General features: G+C 41.9%; 1 protein-coding gene across 1 annotated transcript in view; it reads right to left on the minus strand.

The window, feature by feature from the left end:
• Positions 1–365: 365 nt before the first annotated feature.
• The window catches only part of LOC309335225 (uncharacterized protein), a gene marked incomplete at its 3' end in the record, with an annotated part of 44017 nt that continues 18272 nt past the window's right edge, over positions 366–26110 (minus strand). The window contains exons 8-17 of the mRNA XM_081850099.1: positions 24807–25098; positions 22398–23192; positions 21017–21244; positions 19007–19133; positions 11266–11513; positions 8159–8950; positions 5633–5860; positions 5304–5430; positions 1818–2152; positions 366–494 (exon numbers count right to left, since the gene is read on the minus strand). Coding sequence (XP_081706225.1) covers positions 366–494; positions 1818–2152; positions 5304–5430; positions 5633–5860; positions 8159–8950; positions 11266–11513; positions 19007–19133; positions 21017–21244; positions 22398–23192; positions 24807–25098 — 3301 coding nt within the window. The remainder of the gene's footprint in view (positions 495–1817; positions 2153–5303; positions 5431–5632; positions 5861–8158; positions 8951–11265; positions 11514–19006; positions 19134–21016; positions 21245–22397; positions 23193–24806; positions 25099–26110) is intronic.

A 26110-nucleotide genomic window follows, 5' to 3' on the forward strand; every position in this document is an offset into this window, starting at 1 on the left:
CCTGGAGAAGAGGAGGTTAAGGGGTGATATAGCCATGTTCAAATATATAAAAGGATGCCACATAGAGGAGGGAGAAAGGTTGTTTTCTGCTGCTCCAGAGAAGCAGACACGGAGCCATAGATCCAAACTACAAGAAAGAAGGTTCCACCTAAACATTAGGAAGAACTTCCTGACAGTAAGAGCTGTTTGACAGTGGAATTTGCTGCCAAGGAGTGTGGTGGAGTCTCCTTCTTTGGAGGTCTTTAAGCAGAGGCTTGACAACCATATGTCAGGAGTGCTCTGATGGTGTTTCCTGCTTGGCAGGGGGTTGGACTCGATGGCCCTTGTGGTCTCTTCCAACTCTAGGATTATATGATTCTATGATTCTAAGATTTCTGACGCCTTTGCTCAAAAGGGTCATAGGAATGTGCAAGCCCACTCACCACGACAACGTGATGATCCTTCGAGTGAGACTTGATCCGATGACATGGTTCAGTACACCAAGCATGCAATAACTAGCATTTTTTAATTTTAATTTTATTTTTTAATACAAAGCTTTTAAAAAAAATTATTATTAATGTTGCAATACATATATGAAATCTTTACATAATGATACATATACATTATATTCGTAAATTCACATTTTCACATTTCATTATGTACCAACATTTATCCATTTCTTATTTCTTGCCCTGTGACTTCCCTCCACCCGTGCGTGACTTCCTTGCTATTATTTTATAACTTTATTATTGAGATTGTATTTTTGTATCTTAATAATTAAACATTCAGTCTTATATATCTGCTTAGCTTAACTTAACTTTGTGAAATCAGTCTATACATATCAATAAATTCTTGTTGGAGCATCTTTTGCTCAAATTCCTGTTTGAGATTTTGACTAGATTGCATTCTAATTGTTGCCGTCGTTTTTGCTAATTCAATCATTTCAAAAAAAATTATGTTGCCAATCTTTCAATGTTGGTACTTCTGATTTCCATTTTTTTGCATGATTCAGTACACCAAGCCTGCAAAAACGAGTATTTTTAATTGTGCTTTCGGCAGCTACACTTTAGAGGAAATATGGAACTGTGGGAGTCAGGCTATGATAAAGCAATATGTAAAAAGCATCAAAGCAAAGTCATTCGTGATTTATGTGAAAGGAAGAGATTTAAATCTAAGAAGCTACCTTACTAAAGCAAATATATGGGTTTCATTACTGGTGTGCTGGGCATCTCTTGCCAAAATTGAAAATAATAGTTCAACGTTCAGGTACCATTTTTTGTTTTTGTTGTGAGGTGCTCCTTTCTATTCAGATCAGGTCTCAGCACAATAATGTAGCACTTTGGGATGAAGATGCAGCCCAGAAGCCCAGCACTGGAGGTCAAGATGGAGAAGACCTGCACGGCTACCATGTACTTCCCCTTGGTGCTCAGGTAGGTGGGCACAAAGGACACCCAAACACTGCAGAAGACCAGTATGCTGAAGGTGATCAGCTTGGCTTCATTGAAGGCCCCAGGCAGCTTCCTGGCTAGGAAAGCCACCACAAAGCAAATAGCAGCCAGGAAGCCCGTGTAGCCAAGGGCACCATAAAACATGGCCACAGACCCTTCATTGCATTGCAGGATAATCTCTGCAGGTTGGGAGTGCATGTCAGACTCTGGGAATGGGGGAGAGATGCCCAGCCAGATGGTACAGATGAGAACTTGGACACCGGAACAGGAAATGACAACAGTGTTGGCCAAACTCTTCCCCAGCCATCTCCTCACCCTGTTCCCTGGCTTTGTGGCCAGAAAGGCCAGCACCACCATAATGGTTTTTGCCAACACAGAAGAGAGTGCAACTGAGAAGATGATGCTGAAGGCTGTTTGTCGAAGAAGACAGGTTGCTCTTCTTGGCCGGCCGATGAAGAGGAAGGAGGACAAAAAGCAAAGCAGGAGGGAGCTGAGGAGGGTGAAGGAGAGGTCCCGGTTGTTGGCTTTGACTACGGGTGTTTCTTTGTATTTAATGAAGGTTCCTAAGATGATGCCTGTTGAGAAAGACAAGAAGAGGGAAAAAGAAGCCAAGAGGATCCCCAAATAGTCTTCATAGGATAGGAAACTGGTAGCCTTGGGGATACATTTTTCTTGGTCCTTGTTTGGATGATGATCTCCTGGGCATTTTGAGCAGTGGTCTGCATCTGAAAGGAAGAGGAGATGCTTTGGTAGCTAACATAAAGCTTGTAATTATGGGTGCTAGTCTGGATTTTTTATATGGTTTATTTTCATGGATCAGCACAGCTGACAAAAGTTTAATTTTGCATCCTTCATGAGCTATGTTTAACCTCAGCGCATCTCCCATCCCATATGTGATCTGATGAAATAGGTAAAATCCTGAACCTAACAGCTATAGAAGCTCTGATCCTTGGTTATCAGCCCCTGTAAGCAGGAATCAGACTTCAGATAGCCAATGAAGGTCATTTATAAGACAAGTTACAGATAGGTAGCCGTGTTGGTCTGCCATAGTCAAAACAAAATAAAAAAAATTCCTTCCAGTAGCACCTTAAAGACCAACTAAGTCAGTTCTTGGTATGAGCTTTCGTGTGCATGCACACTTCTAGGTATGAGCACACGAAAGCTCATACCTAGAACTAACTTAGTTGGTCTTTAAGGTGCTACTGGAAGGAATTTTTTAATTTTGTTTTTATTTATAAGACAAGTTTACGATTTAAGAACTTCTTATATTCTTAACTTAGAACACTGGTGTTCTATGAACCAACCATAAACCGTAGGTGAGCTGATAGCAGATACCTAGAATTCCTTGGGAGTTTGCACTGTGTCATTCCTTAATTAATTTTTTTGCTTTTATTTATTTATTGAATTTACACCCCACTTTTCTCTCCAAGTCACTCCACAACAACCCTGTGAGGTAAAGTTAGGCTAAGAGGCAATGTCGGCCCAAGGTCACCCAATGAGTTTCACGGTTGAGTGGGGATTTGAACCCCAGTCTCTCCCAGCTCCTAGTCCAATACTCTAACCACAACAGCCAGCTTCCTTTCCCAAGGATACCTGTGCACTGTGAGTACAGGGAGCTTCTGCTGCCTGGCGTTCGTTCATCTGATAGGCAAACGGAACATAGCTAGAGGAAAGGCTGCAATATGAAGCCCACCGTTTGAGAAATGCTGAGTTATGGGGCTTAACATTACAGAAGCCAATGGTGGTCTTGTAGTAAGGTTAAAGCTTACTGGGAAATGATATATAATGAAATGAAAAGGATGTTTAAAATAACCTTTGTAAAAAAAAAAATCCAGAAGCTTTTCTTTTGGGAATTATAGGGACAGAACTACCTAAACTGTAAAGGTTAAAGGACCCCTGAACAGTTAAGTCCAGTCAAAGGCGACTATGGGGTTGTGGTGCTCATCTCGCTTAACTGTAGTAGTAGTAGTAATAATAATAATAATAATTTATTATTTATGCCCCGCCCACTCTGGGCAGCTTCCAACAGAACACTAAAATACAATAATCTATTAAACATTAAAAGCTTCCCAAAACAGGGCTGCCTTCAGGTGTCTTCTAAAAGTTTGGAAGCACTCCGTCTTGTCCACAATCTGTAGTGTTTGAAACAAAAACAACATTTTTGGCAATACATTCATCTTAATAGCAGCAATTCGGCCTAACAAAGAAAGCTTCAGTTTTGTCCAACTGTCCAAGTCTCTCTTAATTTCAGACCAACATTTTTCATAGTTATCCTTAAATAGACTCAGATTTTTAGCTGTTATGTTTACCCCTAGGTACTTTACCTTTTTAACCATAGTTAGTTCTGTTTCTCTCTGAAACCGTTCTGACTCTGTATCTGTCAAATTTTTTCCCAGCACCTTAGTTTTCTGTTTGTTTAATTTAAATCCCGCCACCTGACCAAAGTCCTGAATCAATTGTAATACTCTTTTCGTACTAGATTCTGGCTCCTGCAGGGTCAAAACTAGGTCATCTGCAAAAGCTTTGAGTTTGTATTGTTTCGCTCCAACCTGAATCCCTTCCACCAACCGGTCCCCTCTGATCATGTTCAAGAGCACCTCCAGAGCCGAGATAAATAACAGAGGGGAGATCGGGCAGCCTTGTCGTGTTCCTTTTTCAATTTTGAACTCTTCTGTAACCACATTGTTAACTATCAATTTGGCCTTTTGTTCTGAATATACTGCATCAATCCCATTCTCAAACCCCCGTCCCACTCCCATTTCTTTTAGATTTCCCTTCATAAATTTCCAAGAAATATTATCAAAGGCCTTCCAACAAAATATTTAAATACAGTAATGCATCAAACAATAAAAGCTTCCCTAAACAGGGCTGCCTTCAGGTGTCTTCTAAAAGTTTGGTAGTTGTTGTTCTCTTTGACATCTGCTGGGAGGGCATTCCACAGGGCGGGTGCCACTACCGAGAAGGCCCTCTGCCTGGTTCCTTGTAACTTGGCTTCTTGCAGCGAGGGAGCCGCCAGAAGGCCCTCAGCGCTGGACCTCAGTGTCCAGGCAGAACGATGGGGGTGGAGACGCTCCTTCGGGTATACAGGACCGAGGCCGTTTAGGGCTTTAAAGGTCAGCACCAAGACTTTGAATTGTGCTCGGAAACGTACTGGGAGCCAATGTAGGTCTTTCAAGACCGGTGTTATATGGTCTCGGCGGCCGCCCCCAGTCACCAGTCTAGCTGCCGCATTCTGGATTAGTTGTAGTTTCTAGGTCACCTTCAAAGATAGCCCCACGTAGAGCGCATTGCAGTAGTCTAAGCGAGAAACTGTAAAGAAACTTATTCATGTATGCTACTACAGCAGCCGAGAATGCTATTTGCCCCCAAATGGAAAGAAGCAGAATTCCCAGCAAAGGGTGAATGGAATACAAAAACGTATGGAATATGCAGAAATGGCGAAACTTACTGGAAGAATATGAAATCAAGATAACAAACTTTTTTTTATAAAAGAATGGAAATGGTTTACTGAATATTTACAGATCAGAACATTGGTAGGATTATTGTAACAGTCTGCAATTTCATAAAAGTATATACTTAAAGAAGATGGATAAATGAGCAAATTAAGTTAATTTGGATATGCAGAAATAATAAAAATAAATTTAAGGAACCGCAGGAAGAGGGGGAAGGAAGTCAGTTTATGAAATGTCAAAATGATTATTAAATTAGTGAACTGTATACCTGAAAAGTATAAAAAAATTTAAAAAAAATAACAGAAGCCAAGCAAGGGTCCATATTCTGAAAAATGTCTTTAGGGTCTTCATAGTATGTGTCTGTGTGAAGCTTGCCCTGTTTATGTTCTCCCAATGAATTTCCTTTTCTCCTGAGATCACTCACCTTCCAAAATGGAGACTGTCCCTTCTGCACACGGAGCACAAGAATAACAGCAAACCGGCTGTCCTTCTTGAGCCACTTTGACGTATCCAGGGCGACAGCTGTTGGAACATCTGGAGCGAGGCTCGGTCTAGCCATCCAGAGAAGGTTCATCAAGAAAAAGTGTTAGGGGTCTGGGAGTGAATTGGGTCCCTAGGAAGATAATTGTCCCCCACCCCACACCTGCATGCTGTTTGTGCTTCACCTTTCAGGTGTTTGGTGTGAACCTGCCCCTCCTTCCAAAGCAAATGGATTTAAAAAAAATAAATGGCACAGATGATAATATGCTCTACCTCATTAAACCACAAGGGCCACACAATGGCTTCTGGGTTAATGGTGAGTTTTAAATCAGAGGATGCCTGTTCCTCTACGCTCCCGACTTTCACTCTGCCGCGAGACCCATTGGGAAACAGCACCCAGTTCACAATGTCATAGTCGGCTGCCAGCTCCCCGTTCTCATCCAGATGCAGTCCACCCTTGGTGGTGTTAAACAACTGGGCTTTTCTTAAGTAGGGGTGAAGCTGGAATGATAGAGAAAACAGAAGAAGAAGAAGATTCTATTATGTCAGGAGTGCTCTGAGGGTGTTTCCTGCTTGGCAGGGGGTTGGACTCGATGGCCCTTGTGGTCTCTTCCAGCTCTATGATTCTAAGATTCTAAGATTCTAAGAAGAAGGAGGAGGAGGAGGAGGAGGAGGAGGAGGAGGAGGAGGAGGAGTTTGGATTTGATATCCCGCTTTATCACTACCCTAAGGACTCTCAAAGCGCCTAACGTTCTCCTTTCCCTTCCTCCCCCACAACAAACACACTGTGAGGTGAGTGGGGCTGAGAGACTTCAGAGAAGTGTGACTGGCCCAAGGTCACCCAGCAGCTGCATGTGGAGGAGCAGAGAAGCGAACCCAGTTCACCAGATTACGAGTCTACCGCTCTTAACCACTACACCACACTGGCTCTCACCACATTGGAGGCTCATTGAATATCCCAGCCTGCTCATTTTGCAGTCTAATCGCCTGTGAATTGGGCCACTGCACTTCTGGACTCAAAGGTGCTGAGATTTGCAGAACTGTCACACTGTGGTATCATCTGGGAGCCTTTCCTTTGGACCTCCCTGATATTGGGTGGGTGTGTTTGCTGTATTCCCTTTTTTCTAGTTAGTAAGCAGTATATAAATTTTGTAGAGTTAATAAATATCTCATTAGAGAGAAGATATGTGAGAATTATGTGTAGATCCACCTTTCCGTCAATGTGGAAAGCCTACAGCGTGGGACCCTGGAGAGGCAGAGCGGATCTCTTAGGACACCAGGGAAGACACCAGGGCCCGGTCTTATCAACATCTTTATCAACGACTTGGATGATGGACTCAAGGGCATCCTGATCAAATTTGCAGATGACACCAAACTGGGAGGGGTGACTAACACCCCAGAGGACAGGATCACACTTCAAAACAACCTTGACAGATTAGAGAACTGGGCCAAAACAAACAAGATGAACTTTAACAGGGAGAAATTGCACTTGGGCAAAAAAAAAAATGAGAGGCACAAATACAAGATGGGTGACACCTTGCTTGAGAGCAGTACATGTGAAAAGGATCTAGCAGTCTTGGTTGACCACAAACTTGACATGAGCCAACAGTGTGACGCGGCAGCTAAAGAAGCCAATGCAATTCTGGGCTGCATCAATAGGAGTATAGCATCTAGATCAAGGGAAGTAATAGTGCCACTGTATTCTGCTCTGGTCAGACCTCACCTGGAGTACTGTGTCCAGTTCTGGGCACCACAGTTCAAGAAGGACATTGACAAACTGGAACGTGTCCAGAGGAGGGCAACCAAAATGGTCAAAGGCCTGGAAACGATGCCTTATGAGTGTGGTGGAGGCTCCTTCTTTGGAGGTCTTTAAGCAAAGGCTTGACAACCATATGTCAGGAGTGCTCTGATGGTGTTTCCTGCTTGGCATGGGGTTGGACTCGATGGCCCTTGTGGTCTCTTCCAACTCTAGGATTCTATGATTCTATGATTCTAAGACAACTGAACAGATAGATGAGTGTCTTTTGGTGTCACCAAAGCAAGCTAAATGGTTGACCTGCAGCAGGAGACGTACAAACTGAATTTGCCTCAGCAATGAGAAAACTTTTTGCTAGGGCTGCCATATCTCCAGGTTTTCCCTGACACGTCTGGGAATCACTCAGAAAAATGGTGGATTTTTTTTCTGAATCAGCAAAATGTCTGGGCAAAAACCTGGACATATGGCAAGTTAAAAAAACAAAATCTGAAAAAAATCAAAGGAAACCTCCAAAATGATTTTTTTTGGGGGGGGAGGGGGAAATGTTCCTTCAAAAAGCTGAACTACTCTGGGCTGGAGAAGAGGAGGTTAAGGGGTGATATGATAGCCATGTTCAATTTTATATAAAAGGATGTCACATAGAGGAGGGAGAAAGGTTGTTTTCTGCTGCTCCAGAGAAGCGGACACGGAGCAATGGTTCCAAACTACAAGAAAGAAGATTCCACCTAAACATTAGGAAGAACTTCCTGACAGTAAGAGCTGTTCGACAGTGGAATTTGCTGCCAAGGAGTGTGGTGGAGTCTCCTTCTTTGGAGGTCTTTAAGCAGAGGCTTGACAACCATATGTCAGGAGTGCTCTGGTGGTGTTTCCTGCTTGGCAGGGGGTTGGACTCGATGGCCCTTGTGGTCTCTTCCAACTCTAGGATTCTATGATTCTATGATTCTGTCCAGATTTTCACCTCTGGGAACAGGGCAACCCTACATTTTGCATATGGGGCAACAGATTGCAATTTGCGGTGCTGTTGCAAAAGGAAAGGGGAATACCTGCCATGGCTGCAGCTTTTGAAGTCCCAAACTGTTTGTCCTACCCGCCATCAACATCTGTTTGGATCTGGAGGAATATGCTGAGTTTAAGGCAAGTGCCACAGCCTGGACACCGTTGCAAGTGTCGTAATTGTCTTGAGACACAACTCTTTCGATCTCCTCTTGGGGGAGAACCTCCAGTTTCTCCTTCTCTGTGCATCTTGTCCATACTTCAGTTGACAGCACATTCTCTGAACATGAACAATGGAAAGAATTATCCCAAAACTCGTTTGTTTCACTGGACCATACCTCATAGAAGTCATGCTCTGCCCCTTTTCTGGCCTTCCTTACTAAGGACAAAGAACCATGGATTTGCATGAAGGAATAGGTACCGTAAGAGAAAATGATGTTCGTGTCCCTAAAAACTGTAGTGACCCAAACTTTCCTCCTAGCTAGCTTCTGCTGCAACACAATGATTGGGCCAAATTCATAATCAGAGCCCCCACAATAAACAAACACACTGACTTGTTGCCACATGGCAGGGAGCTCATGCCATAAGTACTTTTCCTCTAGAGTCTTTTGTAGTATTCTTTCCACAAAGGCAACACAGATCCCACTGCCGATCATCGGAGGTGTGAAGGCATTCATGAAGCTTTCTCCAGCGTCATTGTCTGGAGCAAATATTCCGATCCACGTCCATCCAAAATGCAGGAGCAGCTTGATAATCCCCAGGTACTGGGTTACTTCCTTTGGGACCATCCGGTAGACAAAAGGGAACTGGATCTGATCATGAAGAGCAAAGCCATGGCTTATCTGGTTAGGTAAGGAAGTGAAAGTTTGTTTTCAGGGGAACTGTGGCACTTTTGTTAACCTGGAAGTATTAAGAGCCAGTGTTATGTACTGAAGTTTCTCACCCTGGGCCAGCAGGGGGATACGGTAGGTAGTTCTGCAAATGAAGGATCGAAAGTGACGTTCAGTGATTGGATAGTTTGTATGCAAATGAAGGATCGAAAGTGACGTTCAGTGATTTCGCTCAGTGATTCAGCTCAGTTCAGAGGATGGTCGCATCTGGCTGTGCTCTGATGTCCATTGATCCCACCTTCGTCGCCAGTGTTAAGTTGTGGGCAAACATATCAGACGACACAACGATTCTTCCAAAACAGCTCTTTATTTGTAAGCTGGAACAGAACTGAACTGAGGAGCTCAGTTAGCCTGCTTATATAGAGCTCCACTAGAATGCAACAGTAACCATTTTCTGTAACTAGCCAATCACTTTCGATCCTTCATTTGCATACAAACTATCCAATAACTGAACATCACTTTTGATCCTTCATTTGCATAACTATCTACCGTATCCCCCTGCTGGCCCAAGGTGAGAACTTCAGTACATAACAGCCAGGAAGAAGCTCGAAGAGATTGATCTTTGTCAAGTCCTTGTCAATATGAGGAAGGGTGGAGAAAATTTCCAGAAGTGGAATGAGCACTAAATTGACCCATAGTTTGCTTGTTTATGTGAAGTGGTCTTGCTTATAGCAAGTTTCTGTGGATCAGCCTATGGTCTTAACAGCCTGCTAACTGGGCACTGCTAAAATGTGCATTCACTCAGCTGTAGGTATTTCTACTAGGTCTTTCTGTATGATGGATGTGCTTGAATGACCTTAAAAGACTGAACAGAATGAGACCACATCAGGAGTCCTGTGTCCAGTTCTGGACTTTTCGCTGTGTCCAGAAACTGTCACCTTATGGAGCTGTGATACCACCATGTTTCATCTCAGCAATCTTTGCTTTATAACAGACGAATGCTCCACGAAACCATCTTTTCTGCAATGGACTCTGCACATGTGCTGAAAACCAAGGCTCTGCTCAAGCATGTAAAATTAAACTACTTTTTGATGTCTTGGATCTTGTGTCCTGCCCTTCCCTACCCCCTACCCTGAAACTCAAAGTCTTTTTACTAAATAAAGGTAAAGGTACCCCTGCCCGTATGGGCCAGTCTTGATAGACTCTGGGGTTGTGCGCTCATCTCACTTAAGAGGCCAGGAGCCAGCGCTGTCCGCAGACACTTCCGGGTCACGTGGCCAGCGTGACGAAGCTGCTCTGGCGGACCGGCACCAGAGCAGCACACGGAAACGCCGTTTACCTTCCTGCTATAAAGCGGTACCTATTTATCTACTTGCACTTAAGGGTGCTTTCGAGCTGCTAGGTGGGCAGGAGCTGGGACCGAACAATGGGAGCTCACCCCGCCGCAGGGATTCGAACCGCCGATCATGCGATCGGCCAGTTCTAGGCGCTGAGGTTTTACCCACAGCGCCACCCGCCTCCCTTTTACTAAATAAACTTCCTTTATATAAAATTACAATAGACTTCATTTTTTTCAGAGAGGCATTTCTCTAGCATTTCTCCCCAGAATCCTTTAACGTGTGCTGGATTGTCCCTTGCAGTCAATGAAGTATTGTTGTTCCGTATCCTCTGGGCTTTAGGAAAGTAAAACTGAATCCCCTTCTTTCTAATTTTAGAGTAGTCCTAGAGAAAAGAAGTAGAATCCTGCCCGTCCCCAGCAAAAGCAAGACAACCTAGGGCAGGCATAGGCAAACATGGCCCTCCAGATGTTTTGAGACTACAATTCCCATCATCCCTGACCACTGGTCCTGTTAGCTAGGGATGATGGGAGTTGTAGTCCCAAAACATCTGGAAGAAGAGTGGAAGAGTTTGGATTTGATATCCCGCTTTATCACTACCCGAAGGAGTCTCAAAGCGGCTAACATTCTCCTTTCCCTTCCTCCCCCACAACAAACACTCTGTGGGGTGAGTGGGGCTGAGAGACTTCAGAGAAGTGGGACTGGCCCAAGGTCACCCAGCAGCTGCATGTGGAGGAGCGGAGACGCGAACCCGGTTCCCCAGATTGCAAGACTACCGCTCTTAACCACTGCACCACACTGGCTCTCACACTGGAGGGCCGAGTTTGCCTATGCCTGACCTAGGGTGTCCCAAGATAGATTTAGCCTTTAAAAAAACATTTTCTGGGAAGCTTTTCAAAGAGTTGGAAGGGAGCTCAAAGATCATCTGTTCTAACCCTCTTTGAATGTACGACTGTAGCATCCTTCACAACTGGCGATCCGAGTTCTCACCTGTGGGATTTTGTAGATGTCTGACATGCTTGCAATCTGGATAAAGATGTCTGATTCAGCCCCTTCAACAACAGCCAAGGGGTTCTTCTGTTGTCCACAGTTATAGTTTGGGATATTCTTTACCCCTCCAGAATGGCCATCAAGGATGGCATCGGAAGTAAGTCTGCCATCATAGAAGCTGTCAAAGAGGTTGTATCCCAGGGTGATGTTGGGTAAAATTGTGGGATCTTGATTGATCTCCTGAACAGCTAGCAAGAAGGATAGGATATGCCAATATCTCATAGAACCGAACCTGCAAACAAAGAAACCAATAGTACTCATAGACTGCCGTTCTCCTTTCAGTGAACACAAAATAACACATTATTTCCTTTATCAATCTAAAGGCCTTTACACGAATCTTAAAATAGCTCGTCCCCAAATATCGGTCTGTATTGTTTTTATGGGGGGGGGGTACCATGGTTGCAAGTTGGCTATTACTTTGCCATTTAAGAGAAAATGGAGAGTTTACTGTTTCTGATGGGAAACCCATTGCCTTCAAAGATCAAAATCAAACGCAATTTAAAGAGATGTGAAATATTAGGAAACTGCGCATCTCGGCTGCTTCCAAGTGGGAAAATACCTAAACACCCAGCAAGCAAATCAGCATGAATATAGATATAATAAATGCTCATAGTTGTCCACCAACAAATTAGAAAGAATCCACAATGAAGTCATAATATAACAGCAAGGTAAGCTTTGTACAGGCAAATGAAGGCGAACGCTAAGTAGCAAGGTTGCCTGGAATCAAAATAAGGACAGAATTTGATCAGATGGACCAGAAAATAGAGGTTGTCCCTAGTACTTGGGGACAGCCAGGGTGCAGATAGGGCAGCATAAAATCCATCAATACATAGGTACCTACAGAATAAACCTGGTTAAGGGGTGCCGGGAGAAGATGTATGGTTCAACTAAACCACCTTTTGATGAGATGATTCCACTAATGAGATGGTTTCCTGTCCTGTAATAATTTGCAGGCTGATTTGGATAACGAGGAAGGAATACTTGGCAGTACTCTGTCTGTGTTCCATGGACTGCCTGGGGCATTAGCAGCAGCAACAGCAACAGCAGCAGCAGAGATACCATTCTAGCCGTGCCTGTGTCAGTCACCTTCATCGTGGCAGCAATGATGTTAAGAACACAGCTGGATTCCTCCCATGGATTCATATCTAAAGCCCAATGGCACAGTCCCTGCCTTCCCTCAATCTCAGACCAGACTCCCACTGGCACAGGACTTAGTCTTTTCCCCCAATAAATTTGTTGGAGGAATTGAACATGGAGGAAGGGGGTTAGCCAAGCAAGCCAGTTGCTAATATCAGCTTATTAGTCAGTGAGGGAGTCTTGTGAAATGACTCAAAGTCTGGGTTATGCCATGGAATTGCTGAAGCAATAGAAATACTTTGTACTTGTATATATCTGTATCTGCAAACACCACAAGCTGTATGTATATATCAGTGTTTGCAACTGCATTGCTGAAGCCTGATCTTCTGCAGCAATAAACTATTGGGAACCTACAGCTGCTTCTGTGCGGTGAATGGAGCTGGGGGCAACTTCCGCAGGATGGGTACCTCACCCTTAGAATCACAACAGTATTTATGTCACAGTTCTTCTTTCTGGCTTGCTGCAGGAAGTTGCCACATGGTGTTCTGGATTCAGATGTTTGTATTATTGGTCTCAGGGGAAATCCCCGGAGCTTTGGTGTGTGAGGGGAAGAATACACCATTATGATTTTCGTAATTATATTTTTTTTTTAAAATAATTTTTATTAATTTTCGACGAACAAAAGTACAAACAAAAACATATAAACTGACTTCCCCAAACCTCCCCTTCGCTGCATCCTTATTTTATCAATTTTTTTAGCATTCTTTCATCCAATTCTTAAATATCTTTCTTATTAAAGTTTATCAAATTCAAATTTTACAACTGTAATTCCTTGTGTCTAATCCCTTGACATCTTAGCATTCCATAATATTACAAACGTCCTTAAGATAAATTTTAAATTTTTCCCAGTCCTCTTCCACCGACTTTCTCCTCTGGTCTCGAATTCTGCCGGTCATCTCCGCCAACCCCATAAATTCAGTCACCTTGGTCTGCCATTCTTCCAGAGTAGGTAGTTCTTGCGTCTTCCAATACTTTGCCAGGAGGATTCTTGCTGCTGTAGTTGCATACATAAAAAAGGTTCTATCTTTCTTTGGAATTGTTTGGCCAACCATGCCCAAGAGAAAGGCCTCCGGTTTCTTTACAAAAGTCCATTTAAGGATTTTCTTAATTTCATTATAGATCATTTCCCAGTAAGCCTTAATCTTAGGGCAGGTCCACCAAAGATGATAAAAAGTTCCTTCACATTCATTACATTTCCAACACTTGTTATTGGGCAAATGATATATCTTTGCAAGCTTGACTGGGGTCATGTACCACCTATAGATCATTTTCATTATATTCTCTTTTAGGGCCGTACATGCCGTAAACTTAATGCCTGTGGTCCATAACTGCTCCCAATCAGCAAACATAATATCATGTCCAATGTCCTGTGCCCACTTAATCATTGCTGATTTAACCGTTTCATCCTGTGTATTCCATTTTAGCAGCAAATTATACATTCTAGACAAGTTCTTAGTATTGGGCTCTAGCAATTCTGTTTCTAATTTTGACCTCTCCTTCTGGAAACCTAGTTTCTTGTCCTGCTTGAAAGTTTCATTGATCTGGTAATAATGTAACCAGTCACGGACTTTAGGCTTTAGTTTCTCAAAACTCTGTAGTTTCAACTTTTCACCATCATACTCTATAATTTCACAATATTTTGGCCAATCTGACTCCATATTAAGCTTTTTAACCGCCTTGGCTTCCATTGGTGACAACCACCTGGGGGTTTTACTTTCCAACAAATCTTTATATCTAATCCATACATTGTACAATGCTTTCCTGACAATATGATTTTTAAAATTTCTATGAACTTTTACCTTGTCATACCATAAATATGCATGCCATCCAAAACTATTATCGTACCCTTCCAGATCTAAAATATCTGTATCTTTCAGAAGTAGCCATTGTTTCAACCAGCAGAAAGCTGCTGCTTCATAGTAAAGTCTTAAGTCCGGCAGGGCAAAACCCCCTCTGTCTTTTGCATCAGTCAAAATCTTAAACTTAATTCTGGGCTTTTTGCCCTGCCAGACAAACCTAGATATATCTTTTTGCCACTTCTTGAAACAATCCATCTTGTCTAAAATTTGCAATGTCTGGAATAAAAACAACAATCTAGGCAACACATTCATCTTGATAACAGCAATTCGGCCTAACAAGGAAAGTCTCAGTCTAGACCACATATCGAAATCTTTCTTCACTTCAAGCCAGCATTTCTCATAGTTATCTTTAAATAAATTAATGTTTTTAGATGTTAAATTTACCCCCAGATATTTCACCTTACTTACAATTTCTAAACCAGTTTCCCTTTGGAAGCTATTTTTTTCCTCTATCGTTAAGTTTTTTCCCAACACCTTTGTCTTATGTTTATTCAGTTTAAAACCTGCCACCTGACCAAATATTTCAATTAATTCTAAAACTCTTTTTACACTGGCTTCTGGTTGTTGCAATGTCAAAACTAGGTCATCCGCAAAAGCTCTTAGCTTATAATGTTTAGATCCGACCTGTAATCCTTTAACCAGCTGGTCCCCTCTGATCATATTCAACAAAACCTCCAGTACTGATATAAATAGTAGAGGGGAAATTGGGCATCCCTGTCGTGTCCCTTTCTCAATGGGAATTTCGTCCATAACTACACCATTCACAATTAACTTGGCTTTTTGTTCAGAATATATTGCACCTATACCGTTTTCAAAATTTTGGCCTACATGATTTTCGTAATTATAGAGGGGAAGAAGGTCCACCTCTGCAATCTGCTGGTGCCTCTCCATGGCTCAAGGAAGAGGTGCAGAGCTGGAGGTAAACATGTTTGCCAGATATCACTTATGGGGCTCCATAGCTGGAGATGGGCCAGCCAGTGAGCAGCTGAACTTGGCACACTTTGTATTGAAGAAATAATTTCATCGAGGTAGGATCCAAATGCTAATTCTCAGCAGCATAGCTAGCCGCTTGGGTGCATGGGGCTGGCACAAGGCCCCCGTGGGGTGGGGCAGGGCACGCCAGAATCCCAGTGCCTGAGCCCTCTTCTGCTCTGGCACCCTGCAGACCTGTGTTGTTTTTTCGAGCTGTGAAGAGCCTGTCTGCTGCCTCCCCCTTAACTGTAGAGAGGCTCAGGGGGTGGCAGTGGGCAGATGTATGCCCCACACTGCCCTTTCGGGCATTGCAGAGCCTGCAGGTGCCTGAGCCACCGCGTCACTCCCAGGAGAGACGCGTGGCTGGGGCACAAGAAGCGCTGTCCCCTGCAGTGTGGTGCCCAGTGGCCCTCGCCCCTCCTAGCTATGGCTCTGCTCATTCTTTTAGGCTCCATTTGAACTACCACATACCTGCATTGTGCGCCTATCCCTCTTCCCTCCCCAAGCAAGCAGTGATGCCGTTCTTCCTCTGTGCATAAGGAGGGAGATTTCACTGTCCTATTGGTCAGAGTAAACCCACCATTTTTGTTGATTATCTAGATTCAATCACAAACCATGGTTGTTCTGCAGGATATTATCCTCAATATTTTGCCGGTCTGAGTTTGCCTCCTACAGAATATTGCTCCAATTCACCCAGTATTCTTTACCCTAATAGGAAAAGAAATCAAACTTGTCCCTCAAAGCAACAGAACGCACAGTCTCTATAGTTTTTTTGGATTTGATATGCCGCTTTATCACTACCCTAGGGAGTCTCAAAGCGGCTAACAATCTCCTTTCCCTTCCTCCCCCACAACAAACACTCTGTGAGGTGAGTGGGGCTGAGAGACTTCAGAGAAGTGTGACTAGTCCAGTGTCACCCGGCAGTTGCATGTGGAGGAACGGGGAAGGCAACCCGGTTCACCAGATTACAAGTCCACTGCTCTTAACCAACAGATGCAGAGTTAATTGCTGCTTTGCTGTGCATTTTAAGAAAAATTAATGTTATGGCCAAATATTAGTAGATCTGCCTCATCTGAATGTATGCCCCCCCCCCCCGGACAATCAGTAGATCAGCATATATTGCAGTGAATCTATTGAGATTTTAGTAGGTCTGAGAACACTGAAATAGGTTCAGGGTTTACCCTACCAAAGAGGTTCTAGGCTACGCCAGTTCTTCAAGCCAATGAAGACAGCAGTGTGTGGAAAGAGCACAGGTTTATTCAAGCTGCAACTCAAATTGGCCGAGTGGAATTTCTCCAAAGAGTGAGTGAGCAAAAAGCATACCTTTCAAGGCACTTTCATAGCATTAGTTACATGATTACTTCATGCACAATCCTTTCTACAGGGCTGCCTTCAGATGTCTTCTAAAAGTTGTATAGTTATTTATCTCCTTGACATCTGATGGGAGGGCGTTCCACAGGATGGGTGCCACTACTGAGAAGGCATGTGGTATGGAAAAAGAACAGGGAACCTGAAAATCTTTTAGCAGGAGGTTCTGTATCTTTTTAGGAATTTTGTTTGCCTCCAATGGAAGCTGGGATTCTGGCCCCTTTCCTTTCCTTAGAAAATGGTCCCTTTCTTTAGAACTAAGTATCAGATGCCATCTTTTGTTTTTGTTGAGAGGTGCTCTTTTGTATTCAGATCAGGCCTCAGTACAATAATGTAGCATTTGGGGATGAAGATGCAGCCCAGGAGCCCAGCACTGGAGGCCAAGATGGAGAAGACCTGAACAGCTACCATGTATTTCCCCTTGGTGCTCAGGTAGGTGGGCACAAAGGACACCCAAACACTGCAGAAGACCAGCATGCTGAAGGTGATCAGCTTGGCTTCGTTGAAGGCCCCAGGCAGCTTCCTGGCCAGGAAAGCCACCGTGAAGCAAATGGCAGCCAGGAAGCCCATGTAGCCAAGGACAGTGTAAAACATGGGAACAGATCCTTCGTTACATTGCAGGATGATCTCCCCAGCCTGAGAGTGCTTGTCAGAATCAGGGAAAGGAGGAGAGATCCCTAGCCAGATGGTGCAGATGACAAGTTGGACACTGGAACAGGAAATGACAATGGAGTTGGCCAAACCCTTCCCCAGCCATCTCCTCACCCTGTTCCCTGGCTTAGTGGCCAGGAAGGCCAGCACCACGGTGATGGTTTTGGCCAAGAGAGAAGACACAGCAACTGAGAAGATGATGCTGAAGGCTGTTTGTCGGAGGAGGCAGGTTGTGTTCATTGGCTGACCAATGAACAGGAATGAAGATGAAAAAGAGAGTATGAGGAAGACCAGGAGGATGTAGGAGAGGTCCTGGTTGTTGGCTTTGACTATCGGAGTTTCCTTGTATTTAACGAAGATTCCTAAAACAAATACTGTGGTTATGGACAAGAATAGGGCAAAGGAAGCTAGGATGAGGCCCAGAGGTTCGGTGTAGGCAAGGAAAGTGGTGATCTTGGGAACACATTGATCTTGGTTCTTGTCTGGATGCTGATCATCTGGACATTTGGTGCAATCCCCTGCATCTGAAAGGAAGAGGAGCGAATTTAGTAGCCATAACATAAATAAGAGAATCAGATTTGCATCTTTAGAGATTAGCACGTCCAAATCACATTTAAAGCAGAGGGGGATTAGAATCACAAAAGGTTATACTTGTTGTGGGCAGCATCCCCCAAACTATCTTTCCTGCAGTGTGCATTCCAAGGCAATTAAAACAACAACAACAACAACAACAACAACAACAACAACAACAACAACAACAACAACATTTATTTATACCCTGTCCTCTCCGGCCAGAGCAGCTAACACCAATAAAATCACAGTAAAAACATAATAGGGGAAAAAGAGGGGGGGTGAAGGAAAAGGAAAAAAAACAAACAATTTAAAATACAGGTTAAAATGCAATTTAAAATGCAGCCTCATTTTAATAGTAGCCCCTAGATGAAAACCATAAGGGGAGGGAAACATAAGGGTCAGACTGAGTCCAAACCGAAGGCCAGGTGGAACAGCTCTGTCTTGCAGGCCCTGTGGAAAGATGTCAAGTCCCGCAGGGCCCTAGTCTCTTGTGACAGAGCGTTCCACCATGTTGGGGCCAGTGCTGAAAAGGCGCTGGCCCTAGTTGAAACCATGTACCGGTAATTCATTGTGGCAGGGGTTCTCACACTTTATCTCCCTAGGACCGATTTAAAATGACTAGAAACTACTAAGGGCAACAGTCATGATTTAGATGCAAACTATGACATTCTTTCCACGTTGCAGGGAGTTCCATAGTTCAGCTTTTCTCAAACTCAGCATAAGCACTGGTTCTCTAGGCATTGTGATTCAACTGCCCCCTTTTGTGCAGAATATCTTGATCTAATAACTCAAAACGGAGAAGCACACGCACCCCTTCTCTCCTCTACATGCCTCTTGGTGTTTTATTAATAGCCTACCATTTTCTTCTGCTTTTCTCCTTTCACACTCAATGTGCACTGTAGTGTTTTAGAGTAGATGACCTTTGGGGTCCCTTCCGACCATGTTTCTACTATTTTATGTGTACTCTGCTACCTCCCCCAAGTGCCCATTTCTTTGATGTGCACAGCTTCCCTTTCTACCTTTCTCTTTTTTCTCTTACTGTTTTCCTTGTCAGCCTTTTATTGGATCTCTGCCCTATTTTGGTTCTCCCAAGGAATGCCCTCCCCGCTGGAGTCACCCACCTTCCTGGGTGGAGATTGTCCCTTCCGTACATGAAGCACAAGCATAGCAGCAAACGGGCTTTCCTTCTTGAACCACCTTGGCATATCCAGGTCGACAGCTTTCGGTACACCTGGAGCGAGGCATTGTCTAACCATAAAGTAAAGCAGCATCAAAGGGAAATTGTTAGGGTATGGAAGTGAGGGTTTGGAATGACCCTAATGGATTCCCCTACCTCCCCCTCCCTTTTAGGTAAATATTGTTGATGCTCTAGTGCATGGCTTAGAAAGTACTTTGGCGTACATAATTTTGCTGCTCCAATTATCTCAGAGCAGAGGGCCAAGGAAAGATCCTACGTCTGATACTAAGCTAGGAGAGGAAATAGTTGTTAAGAAATGGGAATATGTAAATAGATTTAAAATTTATAGACTGTTACCTCCTGAAAGAAAATTACATAAAAGTGGTGGATAGATGGTATATAACACCAGTACAGATAGCAAAAATGTATAAAACAGGCTCAAACACTTGTTGGAAATGTAAAGAAAAAGAAGGGACCTTTCATCATATGTGGTGGGAGTGTAGAAAAGTTTAAAAAAATGGGAAATGATATACAATGAATTGAAAAAAAAATGTTTAAAATGACATTTGTAAAAAAACCAGAAGCATTTTTGTTAGGGATTGTAGGACAAGTCCTGCTAAGGAAAATAAAGAACTTATTTATGTATGCCCCAACAGCGGCAAGAGTCTTGATAGCACAAGGATGGAAGAATGAGGAAATCCCGACAAAGGAACAGTGGCAAGAGAAAGTGATGAACTATACAGAACTGTGACTTCAAGGAGGAATGGGGACAAACTATTTAAAAAGACAACAAAATGAACTGGACTCCTTGGCAGGTTTTGAATAAACATACACAAATTTATTTGCTGATAACATGATGGATAGATATGTAAGGATATGTACAATTTTATAATATGCAGAGAGAATATGTGAAGAGAAATCAGGGAGAGGAGCTGAAGGAAGCCCTTGGTGGGGGGGAGGGGGAGGAAAAAAATGTATGTGATTATATGGTTTGATAATTTGTTATGTGGAAATTGATCAATAAAAAATATTTTTAAAAAAGAAAAGAAAAGGGAATATGTGGCAGTTTTATTGGCACTGGAAGGAGGGTACTGTGCCAAAGGGTGACGGGCGACTTTTGGAATCCAGTGTCCAGTTGCCACTCAGATCATGCACATATTACATTAAAGAAACACAGCTCAAACAACTCTGTATGCAATTATATAGAAATTTCCAAAGACAAAATGTAAAAATAAGTTTCCGTTTCTTTAAATATAGCTTTAACATAATGTATGCAATAGCAAAATCAGGTTCAAGTGCAATACGGGATGTCTCAAAACCAAAGTTCCATCCAAACGTTCCTTCATTCAATAAAGAGAAAAGAATGACTACAAGTGTACTTGTTGCTGAAGGATAATCCACAGACTGGAAAAAAACTGCCCACATTACTGGGAGTGTTGTTGCATTGCTCTCAGTCACTCAAACCATAGTGGCAGTGATCCAGTCGTGTGAAATCCCAAGTGGGGCAATGAGATCACTGGATGGAAATCCATGTTTTGAATGTGTTCGTCCAATCGGTCCACAATGGACATCAAAACACATGCTCAAGTAGATAACTCAGCAACATAAACTTGAAAAGGCTCTCTGCTCATTCTATAATCCCTGAGATCAGCCCTAGACTAGTGCGAAAATCAATCGGATAGGAATAAACCCTGTAAGTTATTTGAGCTTAATAGATGTCACAAAGGGACAGGCACACAATTCATTCTGCCCTATCTTTGGCAATCTTTACAAAACTTTAGTTTATGGTTGCCATCAATTTTGATTTTAATTAATTTTTATAATGTTTTTATAATGTTGTACTGTTTTAGTGTTGTTAGCCGCCCTGAGCCCGGCTTCGGCTGGGGAGGGCAGGATATAAATAAATTATTATTATTATTATTATTATTATTATTATTATTATTATTATTATTACCTTGTTAAAATGTGAAGGCCAGACAATGGCTTCTGGGTTAATGGTCAGCTTTAAATGTGAGGCTGCCTGTCTCTCTACACTCCCGACTTTCACTCTTCCACGAGACCCATTGGGAAACAGCACCCAGTTCACAATATCATAGTCCGCTGCCAGGTCTCCATTCTCATCTGAATACAATCCACCCCTGGAGGTGTTAAACAACTGGACTTTTCTTAAGAAATGGTGCAGCTGGGATGACAGAGAAAATACCAGCATTAAGAAAGGACTGAAGCCTATTGTATATTGCACTCTCCCCCCCCTCATTTATTATTATTATTATATTAATTAATTTAACATAATTATTACAAAATATAAGCAAAATATTGCAAATACATACATACATATTTCAGATAAGCACACATATATAAAAAAAGAAGAAAATAAAAAAGAAGAACAAATAGAGAGAGGAAAGAAGGAAGAATTTCTTCCAAATTTATTCTACAAATATCTCAATATCTCAATATTGATAAAATTTCATTGACTGACTTCCATCGCTTACACTGCACTTCCTATATACATTTTAAGCAAGATTGTATCTGTTATTCCGTATTTTTTCCATACAATCTCACACAAATATTCTAAACAATGTGCTTTTAAAATCTTTCATAAATTTATTCTAAACACAACCGATACTTTACATTTAATCTTTGTCTACGTAAATAATCATTTAAATATTTCCATTGTTTCTGGATTATATTTTTTGGTTTTTGTTTTATCAAATCAGTCAACTTTGCTAATTCCAAGTATTCACATAATTTATTCAGCCATTCTTCTTTGGTTTGAACGTAATTTCCTTTCCAATTATTGGCTATTAACATTACCGCTGCTGTTGTCGTGTACAAGAAAATATTAATTTTGTCATTCGGGATGTCTCCATTCAAAATTCCTAATAAATATGATTCTGCTCTTTTATTATGTGATGTTTTTATTAGCTTTTTAATTTCCTCATGTATCATATTCCAATATTTCTTAATTTCCAGACTTGGCCACCACATATGGTATAAGGTTCCAGTCATTCTATTACACCTCCAACACTCTAATCTCCTATGAATTGAGACCTGTGTAACATTTGGACTCATAATGGTTGACTGCTGTTGGCTTTCCACAGTCAAATCTGAGATTCATTCTTAAGTCGTCGTCCCCCACTTTCTCCTTCAACATTTTGGAAATCAGCAGAGCCAGCTTCATCATGTATAAAAATTCAGTGTGAACCCTAAGGTCAAATTCTAATATCAGGTAGAGTTAAGTCATCCACTTGAATCAACACATTTGGGGCACCATTTAAGTGAAGAACAATGATTCCAGAATTAGACAGTAGGTTGCAATTAAAAAAATGGAATACCTGCCATGGCTGCAGTCTTCCACGTCCCCAACTTTCTCCTCTACTCATCATCAGCATCTGTTTGGATCCAGATGAATATGCCAAGTTTAAGGCAAGTGCCACAGCTTGGATGCCGCTATAAGTAACGTAGCTGTCTTGAGACAGGGCCCTTTCAATCTCTTCCTCGGGAAGAATCTCCAGTTTCTCTTTCTCTGTGCATCTTGTCCAGCCTTTCATGGGCAGCACATTCTCTGGACATGAACAGTGAAATGATTTCTCCCAAAATTGTTGTATTTTGTCAGAGAATGGCTCATAGTGGTCAGATTTTGTCCATTTTCTAGTCTTCATTGTGAAGGACAAAGAACCATGGGTGTACATGAAGAAATCAATATCGTAACTCAAATTCATGTTGATGTCCGGAAAAGCTGTTGTGATCCAGACTTTACCCCCAGCTTGTAAATTTTCAAATATTTCTTGTATGTGGAATATTGGCACAAAATCATATGTCGAGTCCCCATAATAAACATATACATTGACTTGTCTCCACCTGGCAGGTAGTTCATTCATTTGGTACGCTGTCATGTGTTGTATTCTTTCTGAGAAGGCAAAACAAATTCCACTGGTAGTCATCAACGGTGTCAAGGCATTCAAGAACCTTTCTCCATTGTCATTGTCTGGAGCAAAGATTCCAATCCACGTCCATCCAAACTGCAGGAGAAGTTGGATAATCCCCTTGTACTGAATTTCTTCCTTTGGGATCATCCGGTAGACAAAAGGGAACTGAGTTTTATCATCAAGAGCAAAGCCATAACTGACCTAGTGAGGAAAGAAAGGATACCAGGTATCTGTTCATAAGAAACAAAAACCTGAAAGAGCTTGCTTGACCTGTCAGCTGAGGATAAGTAATTGATAACCTTTCACTTCAACAACAGATCAAGTGGAAGTATCTTTGAGGACACCACTATCAGGGCTGAACCTCCTCCTTACCTTCACTGAGCCCAGCATAAATGGTGGTTTTAAGCCTATATATTGTTCTTCTTCAGCACACTAGGGTGTGTGTGTGTGTGTGTGTGTGTGTGTCCAGAGAGAAGGGGGAAATGTGTCTTGAATACTTAGGAGAAACATCACTTTCACGAGATGGTATTGAACATAATTCAAAAATCTGCTAAACTAAGGCATAGGCTTGTGGATGTGTTTCAAGTGGTGTTGATTATCATTCAGAATCAAGTAGGAGTATTATAAAACATGTAACTTTATTTATACAAGCTTTCTTTTAGCTCCTAACTCTCTCTGACCCTCCTGGTCTGTCTATATATACTTTTTGTGTTGAGAAACTTCCTGGTTGTGCCTGGCTGTGTCAAGGCACAGTCTGACCCCCTCTCTCCTTCTGTAATCCTCATAGAACTCTAGACCAATGGTTATGCCATTAATTTGATTCTGAATTGATTTTGGAATGTATTTAAATTAATTGACTGTGATTTAATGTAAATTGTGCTATTTTTACAGTTGTTAGCCGCTCTGAGCCCGGCTTTGGCTGGGGTGTGCGGGGTATAAATATTTTTTTTAATATTATTATTATTATTATTATTATTATTATTATTATTATTATCATCTCTGGGCTTCTATCTTCATCTGCTGCCCTCACCCTCTTAGTTCCACATATGTTTATGCAGGGTGGGCAAGATTTGTTTATTTAAAAATCTCTTTGGATGATCATTCTGGTTTTTATTTATTAATGTTCTTATTTTTGTGTGTGAGAAATAACTTTTTGTGACAAAAACAAAAAATATATAATGCCATAAACATATGAGGAACATTAAGAGCATTGATTAAATCTCTATTGTGCTGTAAAATATTTGTTCTTCTTACGACCAGAATTATAGACCTCCGAGCCTACTGAAGACTTGGGTGATGCCTTCCTAGAGCAGATTACCAAAGCATTCAAAAAGGAGAGATACCGTAGTAATAGGAGACTTCAACTATGCCAATATCTGTTGGAACTCAAACTCTGCCAAGAATGTAAGGTCCAACCAATGCTTCCATTGCCCCACTCACAATTTCCTTTCCAAGAAGGTGGAAGAAACAACAAGGGGATCATCTATCTTGGACTTGGCTCTCACTAGCAAGGAGGAACTGCTCCATGAATTGGCAAGTATTGAGAAGCTTGGGGGTTGTGGAATCATCATGTTCCTGGGTTTCATTATACAGAGGAAAGGGATATGCACTCTGGATGAGGAAGTATGATTTCAAAAAGCTTATGGAACTACTGGGTGAAAGCCCAGAGAAGGGAGTCCAAGATGGATGGAAGCTTCTTACAGCTGAAATATTGAAGGCACAAATACAGACAATTCCATCAAGAAATAAAAGTGGCATTGAAAGAAACTATCCACTATTATGGAATCTCCAGTAGGTGGTCATCCAAGCCCATACCTGTGGGATTTTGTAAATGCCTGCCATGCTTGAAATCTGGATGGAGATGTCAGATTCAGCCCTTTCAATGACAGTCAATGCATTCTTCCTTGTTCCACAGAAATAGTTTGGAATACTCTTTTCTCCAGTAGACCGCAGGTTTAGCATGGCAGCGGAAACCAGTCTGCCATCAAAATAGCTGTCAAAGAGGTTGTATCCGAGGGTGATGTTGGGTAAGAGATTTGGCTCCTGATTGATTTCATGAATGGCAAATAAGAAGGACAGGACATGCCAGTATCTTGTAGGGGAAGTTCTGCAAACAAGCAAGCAAGCAAGCAAACAAACAGTTATGACAACCTCCCGTTTATCTCTCAGTGAAAACAAGATGCCACGTTCTTTCTTTCATAATGGAAGAGTATAACGGAAGTATAATGGAATATATGCTGTTTTGCTTTATTAGAGAAACGAAGAAAGCAAGTACAAGAATTACGACATGATAATAAGGAGGCTGACATTGCAGGACATCGTGGAAGGACGTGTGGATCCAGAATTGTCCTCCACAGTCACTTACGGACTCATTGTTAAAACCATGTTTATGGAAGACAATCTTACTCGGCTACGAGTGATCACCAAAGAATAATAATAATATAAAACCTTTCAAAATTAACCTTTATATCATTGCAATTTATACGTTATCCAGTTCTAATTACACTCATTACAAAATATCTCAAAAAATTAAAATAATAAAGATAGAAAATTTCTCATTACAAGTCTTCAGACAACCTTGCTAGTGATGTTAATTGCTTACAATGATCTTTCAGATATCATACAAATTTACTCCAGTCCTTTAGAAATACTTGATTGTGCTGGTTTCAGATTTTTCCTGTCAGCTTCGCCAGTTCTGCAAAGCCCATCATCTTCATCTGCCACTCTTCTTTCATTGGTACTTCTTGTTGTTCCCATTTTGGGGATAAAAGAATTATTGCCGCAGTTGTTCCATACATAAACAGTCTTTTATCTTCCCTTGTTATCTATTCTCCCCCTATACCCAATAGAAAGGCTACTGGTTTTTTAACAAAAGTATTTTTAAACATTTTATTTAACTCATTATATACCATTTCCCAGAAAGCCTTTACCTCTTTGCAAGTCCACCACATGTGGTAGAAGATGCCTTCCCTTTCTTTACATTCCCAACACTTGCTGGTTCTTGTATTGTACATTTTAGCAAGTTTAGGTGGTGTTAAATACCAACCTAGAGCCTGTTTCTAGCTTCTGGCTCACACACCTCAACTTGGGCTTTCATCTTTCTACCTACCAGCCAGTTG

This window comes from Podarcis erhardii, assembly GCF_964252035.2.
Source record: "Podarcis erhardii genome assembly, chromosome: 2".
Lineage (NCBI taxonomy): Eukaryota > Metazoa > Chordata > Lepidosauria > Squamata > Lacertidae > Podarcis > Podarcis erhardii.